The 27,356-nt window shown below is 35.9% G+C and overlaps 1 protein-coding gene across 14 annotated transcripts in view; it reads left to right on the plus strand.

Annotated features, from left to right (window-relative positions):
• The window catches only part of r3hdm1 (R3H domain containing 1), a 36,368-nt gene extending 19,039 nt beyond the window's left edge, over positions 1–17,329 (plus strand). For 8 of the 14 annotated variants that reach the window (XM_065244579.2, XM_065244583.2, XM_065244578.2 and 5 more), the window contains 15 exons: positions 21–74; positions 172–389; positions 927–1,205; positions 1,589–1,746; positions 1,936–2,016; positions 4,386–4,628; positions 4,709–4,826; positions 5,652–5,806; positions 5,887–6,038; positions 6,129–6,232; positions 12,774–12,922; positions 13,029–13,173; positions 13,258–13,376; positions 13,580–13,664; positions 15,958–17,329. In XM_065244579.2, the coding sequence (XP_065100651.1) occupies positions 21–74; positions 172–389; positions 927–1,205; positions 1,589–1,746; positions 1,936–2,016; positions 4,386–4,628; positions 4,709–4,826; positions 5,652–5,806; positions 5,887–6,038; positions 6,129–6,232; positions 12,774–12,922; positions 13,029–13,173; positions 13,258–13,376; positions 13,580–13,664; positions 15,958–16,313 (2,416 nt within the window). In that variant the 3' untranslated portion in view covers positions 16,314–17,329. The remainder of the gene's footprint in view (positions 1–20; positions 75–171; positions 390–926; positions 1,206–1,588; positions 1,747–1,935; positions 2,017–4,385; positions 4,629–4,708; positions 4,827–5,651; positions 5,807–5,886; positions 6,039–6,128; positions 6,233–12,773; positions 12,923–13,028; positions 13,174–13,257; positions 13,377–13,579; positions 13,665–15,957) is intronic. The other 6 variants (XM_065244582.2, XM_065244592.2, XM_065244586.2 and 3 more) reach the window with 5 other exon arrangements.
• Positions 17,330–27,356: the final 10,027 nt, after the last annotated feature.

Genomic DNA, 27,356 nt, shown 5'->3' on the forward strand with positions numbered 1-27,356 from the left:
GTTTGCGAAAATTTCTCTAGAATCCAAGAGGATGTTACTTATATCAACACCCAGCAAAGACGTCAAATATTCAGGTAGCGTTTTGTAAATATATGTTAATTAAGTACGGTTTGCACATTCGCAACTAAGATTTTAAGCAGCGGTTTATTTATTGCCAAACTTTTTTATCAGGTTGAGAGACAGCCGCTCGGGAAACAGTCGTCAGAGCAGTTCGGAGACCGAGATGAAGTATTCAGACCCCCGGCCGTGGAGCAGCACGGATTCGGACAGCTCCCACAGGAACCTGAAGCCATCCATGACCAAAGCCAACAGCTTCAGCGGTATCAGCCTGCTGATTCGAGGAGACAGTACGGCCAGCAGCAAGAGCGCGGGAAAACTGTCCAAAACGAGTAATTATGATTAGTTACAATTTAATAGATATAAATGACAGTAACCACACAAACTCATGACCTCATCTTTTAGTTTCCTTATTTAAGTTGGAAGGCTCGTGTTGCTTATGTCCGAATGTCATGAAAGCACTTCCTTTCATCCATTTCACGTTCGTGGAGGAAATACTCAGAGCGACCATTCGTATTCAGAGCAGTCGGCTCTCCAGATTCATTGCTTATTTATGCTTTGGCATTTAAAAGCTCAAGGCATTGACACCAATATATATTTATAATGTTACATATTTAATGCCTCTCTTCTTTCGTTCACAAACCTCTGGGTCTCTCCTTCAGCCTGGTTATGTTTGAACAGCCCTCCGAGCGATCATGGCTTCTTTTATTGTTTTCTGGCAAAATGTTTGGTTGTTTAGACTGACATGCATGGTTTCATTTTTCTCGTACGTCACATCTTTATTTGTCCCACCTCACGCATAACCTTGTCCACTATCCTAATTCTGGCAATAAAAACACTTTGGTTCTTCTCTTCTTACATCACTTCAGGTTCCGACTCCTCTAGTAGCGTAGGTTCGTCTTCCGGGTCGCTCTCCCGGCCTACTCAGCTGTCTTTACCCGCCCCCGTTCCACCTCAGCCCAGTCGGGGATTCACAATGGCCCCCTCAGCCCCTCTTCCAGCACCGCCCATCGGGGGCAACACAACCACCCCGGCCCCTCAAAGCTCGACTACTAACTCTAACATTAACGCTAACGCTAGTTTCTACATCGTTCCTCTGGACACCTCAGCCATCCCACCAGGCAGTGTGCTCCTCAATCCACAGACAGGTGGGTACCACCTAGCCGCTAATGATGCTGTCAGTGGATGGAAAGCAGGTGCTGATATTGACAGTTTGAAGAGGAAACACTTTTTATTTAGATGTTTTGTTTGGTGCTAATTGCATGGTTTTAACTTGATGCCACATTGACCTTTGTAACTAATTCATCGTTATTTCTCTAATGAAGTGAAATCGAATTATCCACCCACTTGTACGTTCCGGGTTAAATGCAAGTTAAAGTGTATCGGCAGCCTGTGACATGCTGTCGATTACCTTTCGATTTGTGTCGACAAACAAAAACGTGTTTAGAGACAAGGACAGTTGTGAAAAGTTAGCGATCCTAATTGGGTGAATTTCAATGCATTATTTATATTTTTTACTTTTTTTTAACAGGTCAACCATACATTAACCCCGATGGCAGCCCTGTGATCTACAACCCAGCAATGACATCACAACAAGGGCGGGGCCAACAGCCCATGACTCTGCATCCTCCCCCACCGCCTCCTCCACTTCCTCCTCAACCTCAGCCACCCAATCACTTTCTCCCACAGGTTAGTGAACCCTCCATCCACCTGATTTTTTTTCCTCAATAATTTCTCATACGTTTCTCGTTCCCTCCACCCATCTGTCGTTCAATACCGTTGCGTCCTCTCTGAATGTTGATCTCGAAAACCTACCTCTTTTTACTCCTGTTCATCACTTCTTCCTCTCTTTTTTTGTGTCTTCTCTTTCCTCTGCAGCCGTCTGCGCAGCCAGTGCAGTTCGCTGCAGTCTCTTGTCCTCCCCTCCTGCCTGGTGCTTATACTCAACAATATACCGTGGTACTACTCTCACCATCACATCATCTTTCCATATTCTTTGCTTCTTACTTTCCTTCAGTCGTTAATAAAATCGTATGAAATGCAAGATCTTTTTTTAATGAAAACGTATAATAATTATGATATAATATAATTCCTATTTTCTGTATTCTGTTTTCTTTAACTCTCATTTTATAACCTTTTCATTTCTTCCGAATGTTACCGTCATCTGTCGCTCTTTTACGTCGAATCTCAAAATCTCACGCAGTTCTGAAAAACTAAAGTTTACGTTCGACGTGTCTCGAAAGAGCCCAGCTTTAGTTTTATTGATTAATCTCTGAGAGGATAAAAACGAGACCCATCTGAGTTTTTTTGTACCGAGTGGGGAGAGTTTTATGACTGAACTGGGTCATTTTTATCATCTCTCACTGTCCCTGACCTGTTTCTACCAAATATAACCTCCTCATTAGCAAATTCAGACTGCATCAATAATTCATTCCACCAGATGTTAGGGTTTTTTAAATAATAAAAAGTCTACCGCTTATGCCAATAGAGGGACTTTTATTGGTGGTAGGGGGGTCTGGCTTTTGATGTGTGGTTTCTAAAGCTTAAAGCGTAACTAAAGTTCAAAATTGATGCCCTGGTTTAGTTTTTGGTAAACCTGTGAGTTTGGGTGATTCACTTCTACTAAATATATTTTGGGTAATCAAATAAAGGGTGCAACAACTAATCGATAATAATCGATTATGAAAATGGTTTTTAACGAATTTCATTATCGATTAGTTGGTCTGTGATGTCACATGATCTCGCACCGCCACCTGCTTCATACAGCACAAGCTCTAATTTAGGGTTTTATTTGGCTATAGTAAGGGAAAACTCAAATTGAATATATTTTTAGGTTTTTATTTGATTAATCGAAAAATAATCCTCCGAATAATCGATAGTGAAAATAATCGATTGCGAAAAATAACAGATTGGGGGGAAATAACCGATTGCGGATAAAAATAATTGAAAATGAGAAAAAATAGATTGCGGGAAAAAAATTATTTGTTGCGAAAAAAACTGGGAAAAATAATAAATTGTGAAAATAATTGTTTATGAAAAAAAATTATTATAATTATAATCAATTGCGAAAATAATAAATTGTGAAAAACAATCAATTGTGAAAAAATAATAAATTTTTGAAAATAACCTATTGAAAAATAAAATAATTGATTGTAAAAAAATAATCGATCGCTGTCTGCTTCATACAGCACAAGCTCTAATTTAGGGTTTAATGGCTATAATAAGCAAAAAATCGAATTGAATAGATGTTTAGGTTTTAATTCGATTAATCGAAAAATAATCCTTCGAATAATCAATAGTGAAAATAATCGATTGCGAAAAATAACAGTTTGCAGAAAAATAACTGAGTGCAAAAAAAGTAATTGATTGGGGGGGAATTGATTGCGAAAAATAACAGATTGGGGTAAAATAACCGATTGCGGATAAAAGGAATTGATTGTGAGAAAAAAATAGATTGCGGGAAAAAAATTATTTGTTGCGAAAAAAAACTGGGAAAAATTATAAATTGTGAAAATAATTGTTTATGAAAAAAAGTATAATAATTATAATCAATTGCAAAAATAATAAATTGTGAAAAACAATCAATTGTGAAAAAACAATCGATTTGTGGAAAATAACGCATTGAAAAATATTGTGAAAATAATCGATCGCTTTCTGCGTCATACAGCACAAGCTCTAATTTAGGGTTTAATGGCTATAATAAGCAAAAAATCAAATTGAATAGATGTTTAGGTTTTTATTCGATTAATTGAATAATAATCCTCAGAATAATTAATTGTGAAAATAATTGATTGTGGGGGGAAAAGAATCCTTGGGGGGAATGATTGCGAAAACATATTACAAAAAATAATAGATTGGGGAAAATAACCGATTGTGGATAAAAATAATTGATTGTGAGAAAAAAAATTATTGCGGGGGAAAAAATTATCGATTGTGAAAAAAACTGATTGCAGGGAAAAAATTATCGATTGTGAAAATAATATTTTGAAAAAAAAAACAATAATAACCGATTGCGAAAATAATCAACTGTGAAAAACAATCAATTGCAAAAAAATAATCGATTGTGGAAAATAACCGATTACAAAAAAATTATTAAAAGAAATATAATAATAATTGTGGGGAAAAAATTATGGATTGGGAAAATAACAGATTGAAAATAAAATAAAATAATCGATTGGGTAAATAATCTATTGCGAAAATAAATAATTGTTAGGTGCAGCCCTAAATCAAATTATTATGGACTCTTGGGCTTACATAAGATTTAAAGGTGGTCAATTTTGAGAAATCGAATTTCAGTAACTAGTTTCAATTTATGTGTGTTATGACAGCAACAGGACGGTTTAAGCGCTCAGTTCGGCCAGATGAATCTAGTTCGACAGACTTCAAGCGAAGCTCAGGATCCCCACACGGGCCTTTACCCACAATCGCTTGTGCTTCAGAACCCCCCGCCCACCGGCTACATGCTTCAGTCGGCTGGGCAGCCCATGAACCACCACGCCTATCCTCCGCCCACACCCGTCAATCAATCTGTCCTGCAACCACATGGATACATGCAGCAACCCGTGCAACAGGTACGCACACACACATGCTTTTATTTTGGCCACAGACAGATGCATTTTAATTGTACTTAATTGTAAATTTGTGTGTGCAGGTATCGGCGTGTTTCTGCGCTCCGGGACAATATTCGCACTCGAACCAACACTACAGAGCAGTGACACCGGTACACTACAGCGCCCCCCAGAGTCAAGCTCTGCCACCACAACAGACAGGTACATAACAATGCGTTTGTATCCAAATTGTTTGTAAATTTTCCGAATGGAGTGTTGGGAAGCGGGGCCGTGTCGCTGTATGAGATTGTCAGGAATTCTCACAGTGAACCGGTCTCTTTTTCCAACCCTCGGTTATCAGCTGTCGCCCTGACCCGAATCTAAACCAGCAAGCAACCATCAAACATACTAGCAACATATGACCTTGCAGAACACCATAGCAACCGTATAGCAACTTCATCTAGCATCGTGGTACCTCACAGGTCAACGTAGATGGGTTTTTGGTATCATTAAATATCAGTTTTTGACTTTTAATAGAGAAATCTGAGAGAAATCGTTTTTTTTTGTGCGTGTGTGTATTTGTGTGTGTGTTCAGAGAGAGATACTCACACCTCATCCAAAGTGACATTGAAAGACCCAATTTCGCAGGCACTTTAATGTGCAAGTCTTGTACGGCCTAAATCAACAAGCTTTTTGTCTATTCGCTTTGGCCTTGCAAGAGCAAGTAAAAATAGCCGTGTACTCGGGCAAACACACTGATGTAGCGAACGAAAGGTCACTTCATCTCTTTCTGTGCTAGATCTGATGATACACGAATCACTCCGGTTCCAAATCCATAAAGTGTCTAACCTAAAAGTGCGCACATATTACGAATTAAAATTCAGCTTGTGTCTTCCCTCAAGTTGTCGTCATTTAGTCATTGCACGTTGCAGTTGTTTATTGCATTGTGTCCTGCTTAATGTTTAATGTTCCAGATGTTGTTTGTGCATCGTTCATCATCATTTGCTGTTGTATTGAATCGCAAACGTTGCCTGAATGTCATCTCAGGTTTCCAGACGGTCATGCCCGGTCAACCCCCCAGCTACCAAGGCATGATGGGAGTCCAACAGGCTCAGAACCAATCGCTGGTTAGCACCCAAAGTGGGATGGCCAATCAGATTCAGAGTGTGATGGTGCAGTACCCCGCAATGCCTCCATATCAGGTGAGTCTTATCATCATTGCGTAAAACAAGTCATGCTGTGCAGCTTAAAAAAATTAAACAAGAGACCGTACGTGTGTCAGGTGTCTGTACAACAGGGATCTCAAAACGTTTCGCAGGCAGCCTATCAGCAACAGATTGTAATGCAGGGACAGACCAATCAGACGCCAGCGCCCTCCACCAGCATGCAAGTGTATTACAGCATGCTGCCGCCAACCCACCACTCTACCGTCAGGTAGGGCACACACAACCAATGCAATCTGAAGTATGTAGTTGATATCGACCAATCAGATTAAAGTAGTACATGCTCTGTGTGTGTGTACAGTTCTACGGTTGGCTTTCTTCCCCCGCCTGGTTCAGATCAGATGTCATTTCAGAGAGCGCCCTCTCCCTGTGGCTCTCAGCCAATCACAGGCCAGCAGTGCACAGGTAAGTCAATCCTCTCGACCAATCACAAACCTTGAATCAGTTAGCTTTCTATTAGAGCCGTTATGACATTTCTAGCAAAAACAAAGAGTTTAGGGCAACTTTGTGACTGTACATGTCAACTTAAGGATAATTGAATGATTCTTCGAAGAATAACCTAATCGTATTTTTCCGTTAAATGAAGATGATAATTGTGTAAAATAAATAAATTAATAAATTTAATAAATTAAGCCTGTTTTCGTTAAAGATTTTGTCCAAAAAAGTAGTTGTTTATAGTAGTAATTTAAACAACTTTTCTGCTTAAATTCTTATGACTAAATTTATTGTTATTGTTTTGCATTACATTATTTATTTTCATTTGTTTATTTAGAAAATAATAAAAATAAGCTTTTTTTTAAACGTCTCGTTGGTAAATTCTCATGACTTTACGTAAACTAACTGTTATTGTTTTGCATTACATTAGTTATTTTCATTTGTTTATTTAGAAAATAATAAAAATACACATTCTTTTTTTACACTTTAACGTTAACATCTGGCAGTTAAATTCTCATGACTTTACGTAAATTTATCGTTATTGTTTTGCATTACATTATTTATTTTTGTTTATTTCGAAAATAATAAAAATACACATTCTTTTTTACACTTTAACGTTAGCATCTCATAGTTAAATTCTCATGACTTTACGTAAATGTATTGTTATTGTTTTGCATTATTTATTTTCATTTGTTAGGTTAGAAAATAATAAAAATACACTTTTTTTAAACGTCTCGTTGGTAAATTCTCATGACTTTACGTAAACTAACTGTTATTGTTTTGCATTACATTAGTTATTTTCATTTGTTTATTTAGAAAATAATAAAAATACACATTCTTTTTTTACACTTTAACGTTAACATCTGGCAGTTAAATTCTCATGACTTTACGTAAATTTATCGTTATTGTTTTGCATTACATTATTTATTTTTGTTTATTTCGAAAATAATAAAGATACACATTCTTTTTACACTTTAACGTTAACATCTCCCAGTTAAATTCTCATGACTTTACGTAAATTTATCGTTATTGTTTTGCTTTACATTATTTATTTTCATTTGTTTATTTCGAAAATAATAAAAATACACATTCTTTTTTACACTTTAACGTTAACATCTCGCAGTTAAATTCTCATGACTTTACGTAAATTTATTGTTATTGTTTTGCATTACATTATTTATTTTTGTTTATTTAAAAAATAATTAAAAATACACTTTTTTACACTTTAACGTTAACATCTCGCAGTTAAATTCTCATGACTTTACGTTAATTTATCGTTATTGTTTTGCATTACATTATTTATTTTCATTTGTTTATTTAGAAAATAATAAAAATACACATTCTTTTTTTTACACTTTTAACGTTAACATCTGGCAGTTAAATTCTCATGAGTTTACGTAAATTTATCGTTATTGTTTTGCATTACATTATTTACTTTCATTTGTTTATTTCGAAAATAATAAAAATACACATTCTTTTTTACACTTTAACGTTAACATCTCGCAGTTAAATTCTCATGACTTTACGTAAATTTATTGTTATTGTTTTGCATTACATTATTTATTTTTGTTTATTTAAAAAATAATTAAAAATACACTTTTTTACACTTTAACGTTTACATCTCGCAGTTAAATTCTCATGACTTTACGTAAATTTATGGTTATTGTTTTGCATTACATGATTTATTTTTGTTTATTTAGAAAATAATAAAAATACACATTCTTTTTTGTACACTTTAACGTTAACATCTGGCAGTTAAATTCTCATGACTTTACGTAAATTTATTGTTATTGTTTTGCATTACATTATTTATTTTTGTTTATTTAAAAAATAATTAAAAATACACTTTTTTACACTTTAACGTTAACATCTCGCAGTTAAATTCTTATGACTTTACGTAAATTTATTGTTATTGTTTTGCAATACATTATTTATTTTTGTTTATTTAGAAAATAATAAAAATACACATTCTTTTTTTACACTTTAACGTTAACATCTTGCAGTTAAATTCTCTTGACTTTATGTAAATTTATCGTTATTGTTTTGCATTACATTATTTATTTTTGTTTATTTAGAAAATAATAAAATTACAATTTTTTTTACACTTTAACGTTAACATCTCGCAGTTAAATGCTCATGACTTTACGTAAATTTAACGTTTTTGTTTTGCATTACATTATTTATTTATTTATTCTTGTTTGTGTATTTTTATTATTTTCTAAATATTCTTTTTTTACACTTTAACGTTAACATCTCGCAGTTAAATTCTCATAACTTTACGTAAATTTATCGTTATTGTTTTGCATTACATTATTTATTTTTGTTTATTTCGGAAATAATAAAAATACACATTCTTTTTTGCACTTTAACATTAACATCTCGCAGTTAAACTCTCATGGCTTTACGTAAATTTATTGTTTTTCTTTTGCATTAAATTATTTATTTATTTTTGTTTGTGTATTTTTATTATTTTCTAAATATTCTTTTTTCACTTTAACATTAACATCGCGCAGTTAAATTTTCATGACTTTACGTACATTTATCGTTATTGTTTTGCATTACATTATTTATTTATTTTTGTTTATTTAGAAAATAATAAAAATACACTTTTTTACACTTTAACGTTAACATCTCGCAGTTATATTCTCATGACTTTAGGTAAATTTATCGTATTTGTTTTGCATTACATAATTTATTTTTGTTTTATTTCGGAAATAATAAAAATACACATTCTTTTTTTTACACTTTAACATTAACATCGCGCAGATAAATTTTCATGACTTTACGTAAATTTATCGTTATTGTTTTGCGTTACATTATTTATTTATTTTTGTTTATTTAGAAAATAATAAAAATACACATTCTTTTTTTACAATTTAACGTTAACATCTCGCAGTTAAATTCTCATGACTTTAGTTAAATTTATCGTATTTGTTTTGCATTGCATTATTTATTTTCATTTGTTTATTTAGAAAATAATAAAAATTAACTTTTTTTGAATGTCTCGTTGGTAAATTCTCATGACTTTACATAAACTTACTGTTATTGTTTTGCATTACATTAGTTATTTTCATTTGTTTATTTAAAAAAGAATAAAAATACACATTCTTTTTTACACTTTAACGTTAACATCTCACAGTTAAATTCTCATGACTTAACGTAAATGTATTGTTATTGTTTTGCATTATTTATTTTCCTTTGGTATGTTAGAAAATAATAAAAATACACTTTTTTTAAACGTCTCGTTGGTAAATTCTCATGACTTTACATAAACTTACTGTTATTGTTTTGCATTACATTAGTTATTTTCAGTTGTTTATTTAGAAAATAATAAAAATACACATTCTTGTTTTACACTTTAACGTTAATGTTTCGTCGTTAAATTCTCATGACTTTAAAGTAAATATGTTGTAATGTTTTACATTACATTTATTTATTTTCATTAATTTATTTAGAAAATAATAAAAATAAATGTTCTTATTTTACACTTCAACGTTAACGTCTCGCAATAAATTCTGATGACTTTTGAGTAAATATGTTGTTTTTGTTATGCATTAGCTTATTTATTTTTAGTTATTTATTTAGAAAATAATAAAATCAATTTTTTTTTACACTTCAGCGTTAATGTCTCATGGTTAATATAGATCTGTCGTTTCCCAGTGGCAGTTTTTCACAGCAGAAATGAAGTCTCGTCACATCTTGCGGGTAACACGTCGAGAGCATTTAATGAGCTTTGAGCAGAGTTTATTTCTCATTTTCGAAATGTTTTATTTAGTCATTTAATTAAATGTTGTTTACACTTCTCGTTTCTGTCCGTGCCTTGCAGGCGCTCGCGAGTTCATCACACGTTTCAGAGGAAGTGGGAAGAATCAATATTTATTTAAATAAACCTCAGCGATAATGAACGCTCCGCCGATGTGCGTGTAGAGGAGGTGATGATTATATTGCTAAAGAAAGAGGGGGTTTGTGACGAAAAAGATGCGAGACCTTCGCTCACTCTTTGACCTTTCACTGTTTAATAAACTTGTTTAATTGGGCTGTTTGAGTGCGAGTGTGTGTGTTATGTAGCTAGTTATTGCGTTTTGCCGGAGTTGGTGAATAATTCATAAGTGAGATGGGTTTCTAATGAATGTCGTAAATATATGTCTGCTATACTGGTGTATTAGAATGCTAATGATTAATTAGATATATAACTTTAGCAATATTCGATATGCAATAATGATTGAAAACAATACAGTATATCTAAAAATTAATGAGTGTTCGTATAAATGAACTGATTTGGATGAAATATATAAATAAATATATGAGGATATTTTTTGTTTTATTACGCTCTGGTCCCTGCACGCAAAGAGGTGTATCCAACAAAATCTCTTGACAAAGTTTTTTATTTTTGGTGTATTTTAATTAAAAAAGTTATAAAATAATTTATTTAACAATTCATTGCTTTTAAAGTGACAAAAGTGTCGTTGTAGTACAAGAATTATGCTTAAATGTGCTGTAATATTTCGCTCTATTCGAATATATGAGGACAGATTTATCCTAAATTAATTAATTGCAAGCTCCCCCTTAGCCCCCCTACTACCTGGGTTTAATTATTATTTAAAGTGTATTTAATGATTTATTTGTATCTTTATCGCTATTAATATTTTTTATTTTTATGGTCGAGTATAAATAATTATAATATAAATCTTTATTTGTACACAAATAAGAATATTTTGAAAAATATTTAAACCAAACCGATCTGGGGCACCATTCACTTTCATAGTATTATTTTATCCTACAATGAAAGTCAATGGTGCCCCAGATCTGATTTGTTACAAAAATAGCATAGGAAAAAAAGTTTTGAGCTCTGGAAACAAATGTATGTTAAACAATGTTTGTTTATTTCTGCATGATGTTACTTGTTTACTGAAAAGCTAATTGCCAAGTACTAATGCTAATCCCCAAAAAATACTTAAAATTAAACATTTAGTCTCTTTTCGAAAAAAATCATTACAGATTTTGCTAACTTTTAAGAGGGCATTCTTGTCCTCCAAAATGTTCTTGTAAATAAAGTAACTAAAGTGTCGTTATAGTACAATAATTATGCTTAAATGTGCTTTATTATTGCGCTCTATTCATACTAAATTAATTGATTGCAAGCTCCCCACAACACTACCTGGGTTTAATTATTATTTTAGATTTATTTAATGATTTATTTTTATCTTACTATTATTATTTTAGATTTTTATTGTCGAATACAAGTATTAATACTATAAATATTTTTGTACACAAATAAAAAAATATTTTGAAACATATTTTAACCAAATCGATCTGGGGCACCATTCACATGCATGGTATTATTTTATCCTAATATGGAAGTCAATGGTGCCCCAGATCTGCTTTGTTACAAAAATAGCATAGGGAAAACATTTTGAATGGTACATATGTTAAACAATGGTAGTTTATTTCTGTGTGATGTTGCTTTCTACCGAAAAGCTAATTGCTAAGTACTCATGCAATCCCCCCAAAAATACTTAAAATTAAAACGTTTTTGAACAGAGTCATTACAGATTTTTCTAACTTTTATGAGGGCATTCTTGCCCTCCAAAATTTTGTTGTAAATAAAGTAACTAAAGTGTCGTTATAGTACAATAATTATGCTTAAATGTGCTTTATTATTGCGCTCTATTCGTACTAAATTGATTAATTGCAAGCTCCCCCCACTAGCTTGGTTTAATTATTATTATACAATTACTTAATGATTTATTTTAATCTTACTATTATTATTTTATATTTTTATTGTTAAATATAAGTACTTATTATAAATATTTTTTTACATAAATAAAAAAAATTTAAACACACCGATCTGGGATACCATTCATTTTCATAGTATTATTTTTTCCTATTATGGAAGTCAATGGTGCCCCAGATCTGCTTTTTTACAAAAATGGCGTAGGAAAAACCTTTGAATGCGTACGTATGTTAAACAATGTTAGTTTATTTCCACATGATGTTGCTTTTTTACTGAAAAGCTAATTGCTAAGTACTTATGCTAATCCTCAAAAAATACTTACTCTTTTAAAATCGAGTCAATGCAGATTTTGAAGGCATTTTTGTCCTCCAAAATAAAGTTAAGTCAGAAAGAGATCTGGAGCACAAAAGTTTCAAATTGAAATGACCTTACTGAGTTAATATTAAAGAGATTGCTATTTTTAGCTGAAATAATAATAATTATTATTATTTTATATTTTTTATTGGTGTATAATAATTTACTTTGATGTAATTATTGTTTAAACATTTGAAAAACTCACTAAAAAGATTTGTTTACTATTAAATGTGCTTTATTGTCAGTAACATATAACAGGTTTAATTTTCACACATAGTAAATAAAAAAATATATATATAAATGACCATAACGTGTTTTCGTGATTCATTCATACAGCTTGTTTTTTATATTTAATTTTATAAATATATTTATATTTGGCTATAATTTTCTACTATAAATATTTATATGCGACTGTTTTGTCAGGTGTTCCCCCGCCGCCCCCTACTGGTGGAATGGTGATGATGCAATTGAATGTTCCTCCCTGCCAGCATCCAAGAGCTCCTTCTCCATCTCATTGGAAACCCAACAGATACTACAAACACAGCGACCTGCCACCGCAGGACAACACACAGGTACAAACAACTACAGCAGCAGACATCCATAATAAAGATCATTTACGAACCATTCTCACCGATTACTATAGGCATCGTTAAGGTTTAAAAATCTCTCTCTTTCTAGAATAACCCACAGCATCTTATTAGCCCCTCCCCATCACCAGCTCAGTCACCTGCTCCCACCCATCTGGCTAACCTGAAGGGTCCTCGTCCTGGCCACGCCCCTTTTCTCATGCCTCAGTTTTCTCGCCCTTTCGCTCCAGGCCAAGGTAAGCCGATCAGAGACATGTCCGTACATACGTTGTGAAAACAAATCTATATTGATTATAATCGCTTATTATGTGCATTCTCAGGTGATGGCAGGTATCCTCCTCTGATTGGGCAGCCCCTCCAGTATAACCCTCCCATCAGACCCCCACTAATGCACGGCTCTCATGTGGTCAACCATCATCACAATCTTTATCACCATCAGGTTGAACACACGCACCGACACTCCTCTCACACACTGTCTGTTATTGCCAAAATCCAGCTGCATGAACATTAATGTATTTGAGGGACACACGTCCATTACCATGCCATCTGCATCCTCATCACCATTGCATGTTGAAGATTTATTCGCATTTGTTCTCTTTGGCCGACACAAACACACTCATCAGCTCTGTGTTTGCGTCTCAGGGTCATGTGGGTGGCCGGTACGGCGGCCGTAGTCGAAGACCCGCAAAGAAATCACTGTCTATTGACGTGAGCGCAGGAGAAACGGGTATGAAATGAAAGCTAACTTGTGCTGCTGTTGTTCTTAAATGGATAGTTCATCAAAAAAATGTGAAACGTTTGTACACAAATTAAAATATTAAAGGGATAGTTCACCCAAAAATGAAAATAATGTCATTAAAGGATTAATCCAGATAATTTACTCACCACCATGTCATCCAAAATGTTGATGTCTTATTTTGTTCGGTTGAGAAGAAATTATGTTTTTTGAGAAAAAACATTCCAGGATTTTTCTCATTTTAATGGACTTTAATGGACCCCAACACTTAACAGTTTAAATGCAGTTTAATATTGCATTTTCAAAGGACTCTAAACGATCCCAAACGAGGCATATGGGTCTTATCTAGCAAAACGATTGTCATTTTTTGCAAGAAAAATAAAAAATATGCACTTTTAAACCACAACTTCTCGTCTCGTCTGTTAAGTGTTGGGGTCCATTACAGTCCATTAAAATGAGAAAAATCCTGGAATGTTTTCCACAAAAAACATAATTTCTTCTCGACTGAACAAAGAAAGACATCAACATTTTGGATGACATGGTGGTGAGTAAATTATCTGGATTTTTTTTAAGAAAGTCGCTCCAAACACGTAAGACCTCCGTTCATTTTCGGATAACAATTTAAGATGTTTTATATTTAGTCTGAGAGCTTGTTTTACCCTTCATTGAAAATCTACGTACGGTATACTGTCCATGTCCAGAAATGTAATAAAAACATCATCAAAGTAGTCCATGTGACATCAGTGGGTCAGTTAGAATGTGTTGAAGCATCGAAAATACATTTTGGTCCGAAAATAACAAAAATTACGACTTCAGCATTGTCTTCTCTTCCGCATCTGTTGTGAAGTGCATACGCGAGACTAAAGTAACGTGACGCTGCCGATGTACGACGCGACTGACGTGTTATCTGGTGCGCCCCAGCCGTTTTTTTTTTGTGCGCCCGGGCTTCGCTTACAGGCTGAGGGAGACGCACACTGTAACCGTGGGTTCACACCAGCCGCGTTTAAGGCATCAAATTCGCGTGTACCGCGTCTAGTTTGCCGCTTGAACATTTTGAGTTTACTCGCTTCATTCACGCGTGAAAGCCCTGCGTGATATTTAGTCATCGAGACATTCACGCGGGAATTTGCGTCATAGTAGGGGCTTCTGCGACTCCGCTCGCTTCCTGTAATCACGTCACTACTAGAGCAAGCTCCTGATTGATTAACGCGGCGCGTTTTTCCACCAAAGTTCACATTTTTCAACTTGCGCGTTTCCTTCAGCTAAGCTCATTTCGCCCCATACTGCGCCACACTAAACGCCTCATTCGAGCAGCGCTAAACGCCTCATTACCGCCGCGCTAAACACCTCATTACCGCCGCGAGACCCCCCGACACACGTCAACGCATCTTTACATTGGCTTATCATTTAAATTACTTGCTCTTGACGCCTCTACTGCGGCTGGTGTGAACGCAGCATAATTTTGAAAAAAATACTTCGCAAACATGTCTGAGGATAACACTTCATCCACGGCACTGCAGTCACATGACTTTAATCTTATGCGCTTCACAACAGACGCGGAAGAGAAGACTATGCTGAATAAAGTCGTAATTTTTGGACCAAAATGTATTTTCGATACTTCAAACATGTTGTCACATGGACTACTTTAATGATGTTTTTATTACCTTTCTGGACACGGACAGTATACCGTACATAGATTTTTAATGAAGGGTCAACAAGCTCTCGAATTAAATATAAAAAAACATCTTAAACTGTCTTTACAAAGATGACTGAAGGTCTTACGGGTTTGGAACGACATGAGGGCGAGTCATTAATGACATTATTTTCATTTTTGTGTGAACTATCCCTTTAATATTCAAACAGATCTGGGGCACCATTCACTTTCATAGTATTATTTAATCCTACAATGAAAGTCAATGGTGCCCCAGATCTGCTTTGTTACAAAAATAGCATAGGGAAACCGTTTTGAGCTCTGAAAGGTACGTATGTTAAACAATGTTAGTTTATTTCCGCATGACGTTACTTATTTACCGAAAAGCTAATTGCTAAGTACTAATGCTAATACTTAAAATTCATCGCAGATTAACTTTTCTGAGCACATTTTTGCCCTCCAAAATAAAGTTAAGTCAGAAAGAGATTTGAAGCATCAAAGTTGGATTTCACTCATTGATTTTAAAGATATCAAGGTTATATTTTCACACAATCTTCTAGGATGATTTTATGTAGCAAACAATAAATCACAAAAATGACTTTAGCTGAATTTTCTTCTTATTTCTGTGTCCAGAAACCGGTCGTGTTCTGGAGGTGACGGATCTTCCGGCTGGCATCAGTCGACTGGAAGCGGACTCCATACTCGCAGAACTGAGCAAAGTTGGCGCTTTCATAAAATGGCTGCCAGAAACTTCATCTCCCAACCAATCAGAGAGCCGCAGCGAGGGGGCGGACGCCACAAACTCTGACCATACCAAACCGCCCCCTCTCGACCTGGCGTCCACGTACACCATCCTGGCCACGTTTCCTTCGAAGTACGCGGCGCAGAGCGCGCTTCATAAACTCAACAGCTCCTTCACCAAATTCAAACTGCGAACTAGCAAGGGACACAACGAACAACACACCCTCGCCAGATCCAGCTCGCAATGAGGCCACACCCCTTTGTCTCCACCACCACCAATCACCATCATTGCCTCAGTCTCACTTCCTGCCATTGCAGCCACACCTTCTTGATTCGTCTCGTTTGTTTGTTTGTTTGTTTGTTTTTGCACCACTACGGCTTAATCCAAACGGGTTTGTTACTTTCGAATGGGATTTTCACGCTAGTTTGTTAAAAAAGGAAAAAACTGAAAAAAAAATATTCTGGGAATGTTGTAGTTGAATTGTTCTCTCACGAATTGTTATTTAAACGAAACCAAAAAAGAAGGCAAACGAAACACGGTTGGCTTGTTTTGTTTATTTTTTCGAAAATAGATCAGGAACGCAAGACTAGAAATGGAGCATGTTTGGTTATTATTTTTTTTATTTACGATCAAAATGTGAATAGTAGTTTCAAGGTCACACGGCAACAAAACTGTCACATCTCTGTTTAAAAATAAATCATTGGTTGTTTTTTAAAGAAATGGATTGAACGAACAAATTCCCTATAAAAGACTTTTTAAAGACGTCATCTGTTACAAGGGAGCAACACCTTCGACCTGTGCCTTCCAGCAGGGACGACAGCAACGAAAAACAACGTCCGAAAATATCGTAATTTATACAGTGACCACATCCAAATAAGCAAGTGATTTGTTCTTTGCTCATTTATGTCTTTTTTTGTTTGACTCGCCAAAATATGTGGACTGGAGATTTTAACTTAATTTAAACGTTGATGGAAGCGGCGCATTCGCCAAATGGAAGGTTTTATCGCTTTCTCTCATTTCCTGTCTTTGGGACGATGGACATCTGGTCCGTTATGGGTTTTTAAAATTCTTATCTCATTAAAAGTCACTGGAATTAAAGTTTGCACTGTCACACGTCTTCTTTCTCTCTCTCTCTCTCTTTCTCTCGCTTGATCTCATCTTTTATTTTCGTCGCGAGATGTGTGGACTACAAAGGCTGTATAATGTTTGCTGGTGCAGTTTTTTCTTCTCGGTTTGAAACCAATAAATGTTTACACAACTTTTTTTCCCTTGGAAATTTATGGATGTTAAACTGGTTTTGGTTTGTTTCATGAAAGCTTTACATTAGGCAAATGTTTTAGGTTAGGCCTACTTAGGAATTTTCTTACAGCACATCTCAATATTTAAAGGATTAGTCCATTTTCTTAAAAAAAAATCCAGATAATTTACTCACCACCATGTCATCCAAAATGTTGTTTTTCTTTGTTCAGTCGAGAAGAAATTATGTTTTTTGAGGAAAAGATTCCAGGATTTTTTTTTTCATTTAAATGGACTTTAATGGACCCCAACACTTAACAGTTTTAATGCAGTTTAAAATTGCAGTTTCAAAGGACTTTAAACGATCTCAAACGAGGCATAAGAGTCTTATCTAGCGAAACGATTGTCATATTTTACAAGAAAAATAAAAAATATGCACTTTTAAACCACAACTTCTCTTCTTTCTCCGGTCCTGAAATACGCCAGTGTGACTTCACGTAATTGCGTAGTGACGTTAAAAGGTCACGTGTTACATATATGAAACGCACATTTGCAGACCATTTTAACAATTAAACTGACACAAAGACATTAATTATATCGATCAACATACAAAAACGTCGGAACGGTCCTCTTTCTCCACACTTGTAAACATTGGGGCGTAGTTTCGCATACGTCATCCGTGACCTTTTTACGTGATGGCGTATTACGTGAGGTTGCGCTGGCGCATCACACGACCGGAGATAGACGAGAAGTTGTGGTTTAAAAGTGCATATTTTTTATTTTCTTGCCAAAAATGACACACATTTCACTAGATAAGACCCTTATGCCTCGTTTGAGATCGTTTAGAGTCCTTTGAAACTCCGTTGAAAAAAACTGTTAAGTGTTAAGTATTGGGGTCCATTAAAGTCCATTAAAATGAGAAAAATCCTGGAATGTTTTCCTCAAAAACTATAATTTCTTCTCGACTGAACAAAGAAAGACATCAACATTTTGGATGACATGGTGGCGAGTAAATTATCTGGATTTTTTTTTTTTTAAGAAAATGAAATAATCCTTTAAGTTTTCTGAATCATTTTTTAAAAATAAAATTTATGATATTATTAAAATGGCTTAATTCATCACAGCTGTACTGTATTTAGTCATTTCATTTTAACCTTTTGCTGTTCCAATGTACCGTGGGAGGAACACTGCATTATTTGACAGAAAACCTAATACAAACTAAAAAAAAGCTAAACGTCTCACATATCTTTGGAAAGCTGAGATTCTTGTGATTCAAATGATGTAATCCTTTTAAAGGAGTAGTCCACCATAAAAATCAGGCCCATTGACTTTTCATAGTGGGAAAAAAGGACTATGGTCAAGTCATTGGGCATCAATTTTGGGTGAACTACAGCTTTAAGATAAAATCAACACAGTAGGTACAATTAGTGTCGTTTTTTCAGGGACGCTAAGGGGTTAAATGAAATTGAATGTGAATCTGACTTTCAGGGTTCCTACGGGTCCTTGAAATCCTTGAAAGTTTTTAAATCTGGGGGAAATAATTCAAGGCCCTGGGAAGTTTTTGAAAATATACATACATAGATACAGGCCATTGAAAGTGCTTAAATCTATTTTATGCAAGAAAAAAAATCCATATTATTCCCTGTCTAGTGTTGGATAATATCATAAAATTTCTAGACTTTTAAGCACACGTGCTAAACTGTTCGCTTTAAATGTTTATATCTTCTGTATGTGAATATTGATTCATACCAAAATGCTTTTGTGCATAGTTGTGTTTGACACACGAAAACGTCTCCGGTTACGTATGTAACTGTTGTTCCCTGAGAAGGGAACGAGACGCTGCGTCTCCCTTGCCATACTTCCTGTGTCCCTGTAACGCCGTCTTTGGCAATATTTCAGATAGCGATATACTTCCTGGCTCCCGCGTCACCCTGTCTTTGTCATTAAGCTTCACCATTGGTTGAATTTGCTATACACATTCAGACGCACTTAACCCTGGAGGCGTCCCCAAAGTGTCACCGCAGTGACGCAGCACGAGTTCCCTCAAAAAGGAACTGTAACAATGTATCTTAAAAGGTAACACGATGTAACCTTGCTCTCACTTGAAATGTGTCACCACATTAAGTCCTTAAATTTAAGGGTATTGGACCTGAAAAGTCCTTGAAAGGTCCTTGAATTTAAAGTTAACTAAAGTGTGGGAACCCTGGACTTTCTGTAAGTTGGTAGGTCCTACAGTTAAAATAACCCCAAAACTGAGCTACAGTAAAATCATTTCTGAGAAGAGAAAAATTCAAGGTTTTGGTATACTTATGTGTTATACTTATTAACCAGGATACCAGCACTAGCTGGATTTTTCAGTATGGATTGCCAACAGACCAATTAAAATGTGTGAAAAATGTTTAAAGGGCAAGCAAAACTATTATAAGCTCTGAAGGATCGATGTTTGATCATGTATTTAGGTCTATATCTGGAATCTGTTATTAGAGATTTTGACCGCAAAAAGGGAAAAGATGGAGTGTTGGGTTTGTACGCATAATCAGCGGATCATATACTCCAAAGAAACACCAGATGGCGCAAACGCGCTTTGTATCCTTACACTATTAAAAGGTTGTATTGACACTTTTTACAGTCTATGGTTGTAGCATTAAATAGTTAAATAAGCATAATTCTGCGTGGAAAAAATACTGTGGTATATTTTAGTACTTATATAGTAAACTGCAGTAAAATTCTCAGATATTATAGTGGTTTGAACTTTACCGTAGCATATTCAATTACTTCGGTAATTACAGTATTAATTCATCATTACAGTTAATGCTACACTTTGTTTAAATCCACTATAGTATTCTGTAGGAATTACTGTAACAGTATACTACAATTTAAATGTGAAAGTAATCTGCTGCTTCATGCCTTTTCATGACGCAAGCGCGACAGGAACTGTCATCCGAAGGCCGTAGCCTCCGGAGGACGCGTCTGCATATGTCATAAATACTGTCTTATTTCAGAATATTAATAATTATAAAGTTGACTTTTATTCTTTGTCAATCGTAAATTCTTGTAATATGCATATGATTTGCGCACCTTATGCTCAGTTAGCCGAAATAAACTATAGGCTTGATGACGTATGCGACCTCCGGAGGCTGCAGCCTTCTATTGAGAAACTGCTTTTATGTGACACGATATTGCAGGAACGATAGTTTACCTTTGACGTTTGTAGTAAAACGAAAGTATAACATATAAAACATGTACTTTTATTATAACAAAACCATGATTGATTTTTATAAAGTATATTTAATCAAAAGGCAACTTACACGGATTTAAACCAACGAGACTCAGAGACCCTGAAAAGCTGGTGATGTACTGGGTCTATTGTTTGTTTTCACAATCTATCTCACATGAAAAAACACAGCTGTATACTTTAGTTTTTGTAATACATTTTATTACACTGTAGTATATTATATTTATTACTACACTTTAAAAAAAGTTTTATATAGAATTATGTTGTATTAGTATAGTGTATTAAAATACTGTACTAGTAAGTACTGTAGTATACAACGCAGTGAGGTTCAAAAACATTGTAGTATTTAGATATTTTGCTACAATTTACAATGTAGTAAGTATGCTACAGTATTTTTTTTTGGTCTTGTGTGTATCTGTCGGACAATTTTAAATGGCCATCAATTGACAACAATTACAAAATAGTGCAACTCCTCAAAGAAACACCAGATGGCGCCATCGTACTACTGCATACTGGGCAGTGCACGCTATATTCTGGCTATTTCGTAATAATAATTTATGCTTTTTAATATATAAAAAATGGCAAACCTCAGCAATTTTGTATTTTTTTATTAAAATATTATCAAAACTGTTATTTTAACCTAAGCGAAAGACAATAAAAAAGGATTGTTATTTAGTAATTAATATTAAAACGCTCTCTCTCTCATTTGGATACATTTAAATTATAATAAATTAATTAAAATATATATAAATGAGGAAAACTGTTTGCATATCTTTATTATAAAGTCTGAATGCTCAGTGTCAATATTCTGTTATGTGTTATTTTACTTTGAAAGGAAATATGCATTATGCAATGATAAATATTTCACATATTTAAAACTCTAACATCATGTCATCAGATTAGTTGCACGTATATGCCATCAGAAATAAATATGATTATTTTGCATAATCCAATTTTGTGTAAAATGTGATTTTATCATCACTGTGCTGTATAGTTATTACTGCAGTATTATTTGATATTAGATATCTAATAAATTCACATAAGTGAGAATCACATTGCAGAGCAGGATTTTTTGTTCATTTCAACGTGTTATTTATTGTCTGTATTTGTCTCATTTCCATGTAATTAAGACAGTAGCTGTCATTTCAAAATGACTCCATCACTCAAAGTTAATAAGGTTTTAATAGTACACCATTAATAACTGTCACAACTGATATGTCTCTCAAATTTGCCAGACATTTCATTTGCAAATTATGTTAAAGTTAAAACCGTATTGCATTGTAATGTAAAACGTGGGTGTTTATAAGGAAGCTAAATGTTTTAAGCCTTTTAATTTACTGGGGTTCTGTCATATAATTGATGCCAGATGGAGAATTTGTCAGGACAAAACATGGGGCAGCGACTCCCTGCCAGCCGAGAGAGAGAGAGAGAGAGAGAGAGAGAGAGAGAGAGAGAGAGAGAGAGAGAGAGAGAGAGAGAGAGAGAGAATTACACAGCAAACGTAGCAGCTGTCAGCAGGGATGTTTGTATATGATGAGACCAGAAAAGCATTTTTGATCACACATAAAAGCATAGAATAATTATTTTAGCTCCGAGAGATGCTCTCAGGCTTTATATTTAAGGGTGAAGTGCTGTCAGTTCGGTTTTGACATGATTGTAACGCATTCTGGAGGAGAGTGAGCGGGTGGAGGGGTGTGATGATGGACCAGCTGTCCTTGATCGGTCCTGTCGGTCAGACGGATGGCACGACGGGTTTCTACACGATACTCACAGCGGGCGACATAATTCATTCATTGCCATTGCTGATGTTATAGACACTTAACTACAGAATTACATTTGAAATTTCATCACAAACTATTGATAATCACGCAGGCAGACAGACAGACAGACAGAAAAGACAGGACAGACAAAATAGATAGATAGACAAAAAGACAGACAGGGTAGATGGACAGAAAGACAGACAGACTGGATAAATAGACAGACAGACAGGATAGATAGACAGACAGACAAACAAACTAAAAATAAAGGATAGACGGACAGACAGACAGGATAGACAGACAGGATAAATAGACAGACAGACAGGATAGATAGAGAGACAGACAAACAAAAATACAGGATAGACCGACAGACAGGATAGATAGACAGACAGACAGACAAACAAAAAATACAGGATAGAAAGACAGACAGGATAAACAGAGAGACAGACATGATAAACAGACAGACAGGATAGACAGACAGACAAGATAGATGGACAGACAGACAGACAGACAGACAAACAGGATAAACAGAAGGACAGACAGACGGGGTAGATGGACAGACAGACAGACAAAATAAATGGGCAGACAGACAGACAGGACAGACAGACAGACAGACAAAATAAATGGACAGACAGACAGGATAAACAGACAGACAGATAGACATGATAGACAGACAGACAGACAGGGTAGATGGACAGACAGACAGACAGACAGACAGACAGACAGACAGAAAGGACAAACAGACAGGCAGATAGGATAAATAGACAGACAGGATAGATGGACAGACAGAGGGGATAAACAGACAGGCAGATAGGATAAATAGACAGACAGGATAAACAGACAGACAGACAGACAGGGTAGATGGACAGACAGGATAGATGAACAGACAGACAGGATAGACAGACAGACAGACAAACAGGATAAACAGAAGGACAGACAGACAGGCAAAATAAATGTACAGACAGACAGACAGACAGACAGACAGACAGACAGACAGACAGGACAGGACAGGACAGGACAGGACAGGACAGGACAGGACAGGACAGACAGACAGACAGACAGACAGGATAAACAGACAGACAGATAGACATGACAGACAGACAGACAGACAGACAGACAGACAGGGTAGATGGACAGACAGGATAGATGAACAGACAGACAGGATAGACAGACAGACAAGATAGATGGACAGACAGACAGACAGACAAACAGGATAAACAGAAGGACAGACAGACAGACAAAATAAATGGACAGACAAACAGGATAAACAGACAGACAGATAGACATGATAGACAGACAGACAGACAGGGTAGATGGACAGACAAGATAGATGGACAGACAGACAGAAAGAATAAACAGATAGACAGACAGACAGGGTAGATAAACAGACAGGATAGATGAACAGACAGACAGGATAGACAGACAGACAGACAGACAGACAGACAAACAGGATAAACAGAAGGACAGACAGACAGGCAAAATAAATGTACAGACAGACAGACAGACAGACAGACAGACAGACAGACAAACAGACAGACAGACAGACAGACAGACAGGATAGACAGACAGACAGACAGACAGACATGATAAACAGACAGACAGATAGACATGATAGACAGACAAACAGACAGGGTAGATGAACAGACAAGATAGATGGACAGACAGAAAGAAAGGATAAACAGATAGACAGACAGACAGGACAGATGGACAGGCAGATAGGATAAATAGACAGACAGGATAGACAGACAGACAGACAGACAGGATAGACAGAACGACAGGGTAGATGGACAGACAGGATAGATGAACAGACAGACAGGATAGACAGACAGACAAGATAGATGGACAGACAGACAGACAGACAGACAGACAGACAGACAGACAAACAGGATAAACAGAAGGACAGACAGACAGACAAAATAAATGGACAGACAGACAGACAGGATAGACAGACAGACAGACAAAATAAATGGACAGACAAACAGGATAAACAGACAGACAGATAGACATGATAGACAGACAGACAGACAGACAGGGTAGATGGACAGACAAGATAGATGGACAGACAGACAGACAGAAAGAATAAACAGATAGACAGACAGACAGGATAGATGGACAGGCAGATAGGATAAATAGAAAGATAGGATAGACAGACAGACAGACAGACAGACAGACAGACAGGATAGACAGACAGACAGACAAACGAAAAATACAGGATAGACAGACAGATAGGATAGACAGACGGACAGACAGACAGACAGACAGACAGACAGGCACATAAAAATGCAGGATAGACAGAAAGACAGGATAAACAGACAGACAGGCAGATAGGGTAGATGGACTGACAGACAGACAGGATAAACAAACAAACAGACAGACAGACAGACAGACAGACAGGACAAATAGACAGACAGACAGACAGACAGACAGACAAATATACAGGATAGATAGACAGACATATAGACAGACAAACAGAAAGACAGACAGACAGGATAGATAGACAGACAGACAGACAGGAGGATAGAAAGACATACAGCCAGGATGGATGTGTGTAAACCTTTTATTTTTAATCAGAGCTGTATTCCTTTGCTTGGGCCATATACTTATGAGTACATTGACCCTCTGTGACCTTATTGACCTTTGACCCTGGTTCCACAGGGTCACATGTCAGTGTCCACCTGCCTCTGGAACCTTGTAGAATCCTCCACAGCTCTCTGCACATGTGCATTTCAGCACACAGATCTATCCATCCGTCCATCATCCATCCATCCATCCACCACATACAGTCATTACAACTTTGTAACAGTGAATGTTAGATTAATCCGTCTGTTCGTCTCTGAAATGCTATTACACACCCATCAGTGGACCACTCCACGTTGCCATAGCGACGTGTTGGAAGCCGTCCCACCTATACAATGTTTAGGGGGAGGGGGGCAATCATAGAAGGTTTGTGGGCAATATCAAACAACAGAAATAGCCCCAGTGTTAAGAGTCCTGCTGTATGGGGCCTCTCATATACTCTAAGGGTCTTTCATCTTTTTCAAGGTCCGTACCAATTTATCTCTCTCACTCTCTTTCTCTTTTCTTTCAGAGCCCATGTTGAACAACTACGGCCATCCCCCAATCTTAATCGCTTTTGTCTGTCCAATGTTCTCCTAATTTCTCCATTTCTTTCACTTTCTACTTCTTGAAAACGTTCGTATCTTTTGTGTCACATTTCTTTTTACTCTATTAAGAATGAATCAAATGTGATTTGTTGCATCTTGTTCGGTTCTGTAGGTCTAAGTTTCTGCAGGTTTATTTATTTACATAGATTTTTGTGGGTCAGATTTAACTGTAGCGAGAGTCGTAAAGATTTTATTGATCGATATTTGTGCCAGGTCAAAGTAAACAGCTTGTGTGCAATCATTGCAACATCGTTTGTTTTATTTTTTGTGTAAAATAAAATGACAGCATCTCATATTCATAAATCCTCAGATTTATGACCCTGTTATTTATTATAAAACATACCAGGTTGAAGGACACAGGAGGTTTTCATACTGACAGATGTTTGTAATGAGAAACAGTGAAGAAGAGCCCTGCTATGCATCATGGGAAGAGTTATTACACAGGTCCTGCTCTCACTCAGGTCCTCCATTGAGGTTAATGTGCAAGCCTCTGCAATCTAAAGCAAGGTCTGGACATAGATCTTAGATCATACTACAGGGGCGCTGTAGGTTGCAATTTATCTGCAGTTACTTCACCTCCAGTCTCTCTCTCTTTCTGTATTTCTCACCCTGTGATGGTTTTTCAATGGGTTTTATAAATTAAATGTTAGATAGATCAGGTTTCATTCCCTCAACATGCTTGTCAATTAACATGCAGACATCTCTTTCCCGCCCTCATGTCCTGTTGTGATGGATTCAATCCCCCAGGTGCTCGCGTTTATTGGTCTGAGTGATGGTGCACAGTTCGGAAAATGCATTTCATCGCCTTTATTTTCCTCCAACCTGTCTACTCGCCAGTCCCACGGTGAAAGAAGGACAAATGAAGCTGTTTCCTGAGGCTACAAAGCGGTAAAGACGTTAGGAACGATTTCTTTCCCTGCCTTAACGTATTTAGAAGTCCATATGTCAAAGCTCATACAAATCTACTGAAGCCTCTCGCGACAATACAAACCTTACATTTTATATTACGTTTTTAAATGCTTCTGACACATCTGAGATTATAAAGCACCTCTTTTAAAATATCGAATTTTAAAAACAACATGAAGTGTCTGTGCAGCAACCCTGGACAGACAGGATTATCCACTTATGTTAATGTCTATAGCTGTGGGCTAATAGTTACAATGTAATGATGCTAACATGCCAAAACTATATGGAAAAACAAAAGCAGGACTTTTACAAGGAATACTAATGGCAGTAGGCATCAATTGGTTGGGTGTAACATTGGATTTTGGTCAGAATCTGACGTTGGATTAACATTGGATTTTGGTCAGAATCTGACGTCGGATTAACATTGGATTTTGGTTAGAATCTGACGTTGGATTAACGTTGGATTTTGGTTGGAATCTGATGTTGGATTTTGGTCAGAATCTGACCTTGAATTAACGTTGGATTTTGGTCGGAATCTGACGTTGGATTAATGTTGGATTTTGGTCAGAATCTGACGTTGGAATAACGTTGGATTTTGGTTAGAATCTGACGTTGGAATAACGTTGGATTTTGGTTAGAATCTGACGTTGGATTAACGTTGGATTTTGGTCAGAATCTGACGTTGGATTAACGTTGGATTTTGGTCGGAATCTGACGTTGGAAAAACGTTGGATTTTGGACGGAATCTGACGTTGGATTAACATTGGATTTTGGTCGGAATCTGACGTTGGAATACGTTGGATTTTGGTTAGAATCTGTCGTTGGATTTTGGTCGGAATCTGATGTTGGAATAATTTAGGATTTTGGTCAGAATCTGACGTTGGATTAACGTTGGATTTTGGCGGAATCTGACGTTGGATTAACGTTGGGGTTTTGGTCAGAATCTGACGTTGGATTAACGTTGGATTTTTGTCGAAATCTGACGTTGGAAT

This window comes from Paramisgurnus dabryanus, chromosome 24, assembly GCF_030506205.2.
Source record: "Paramisgurnus dabryanus chromosome 24, PD_genome_1.1, whole genome shotgun sequence".
Classification (NCBI taxonomy): Eukaryota; Metazoa; Chordata; class Actinopteri; order Cypriniformes; family Cobitidae; genus Paramisgurnus; species Paramisgurnus dabryanus.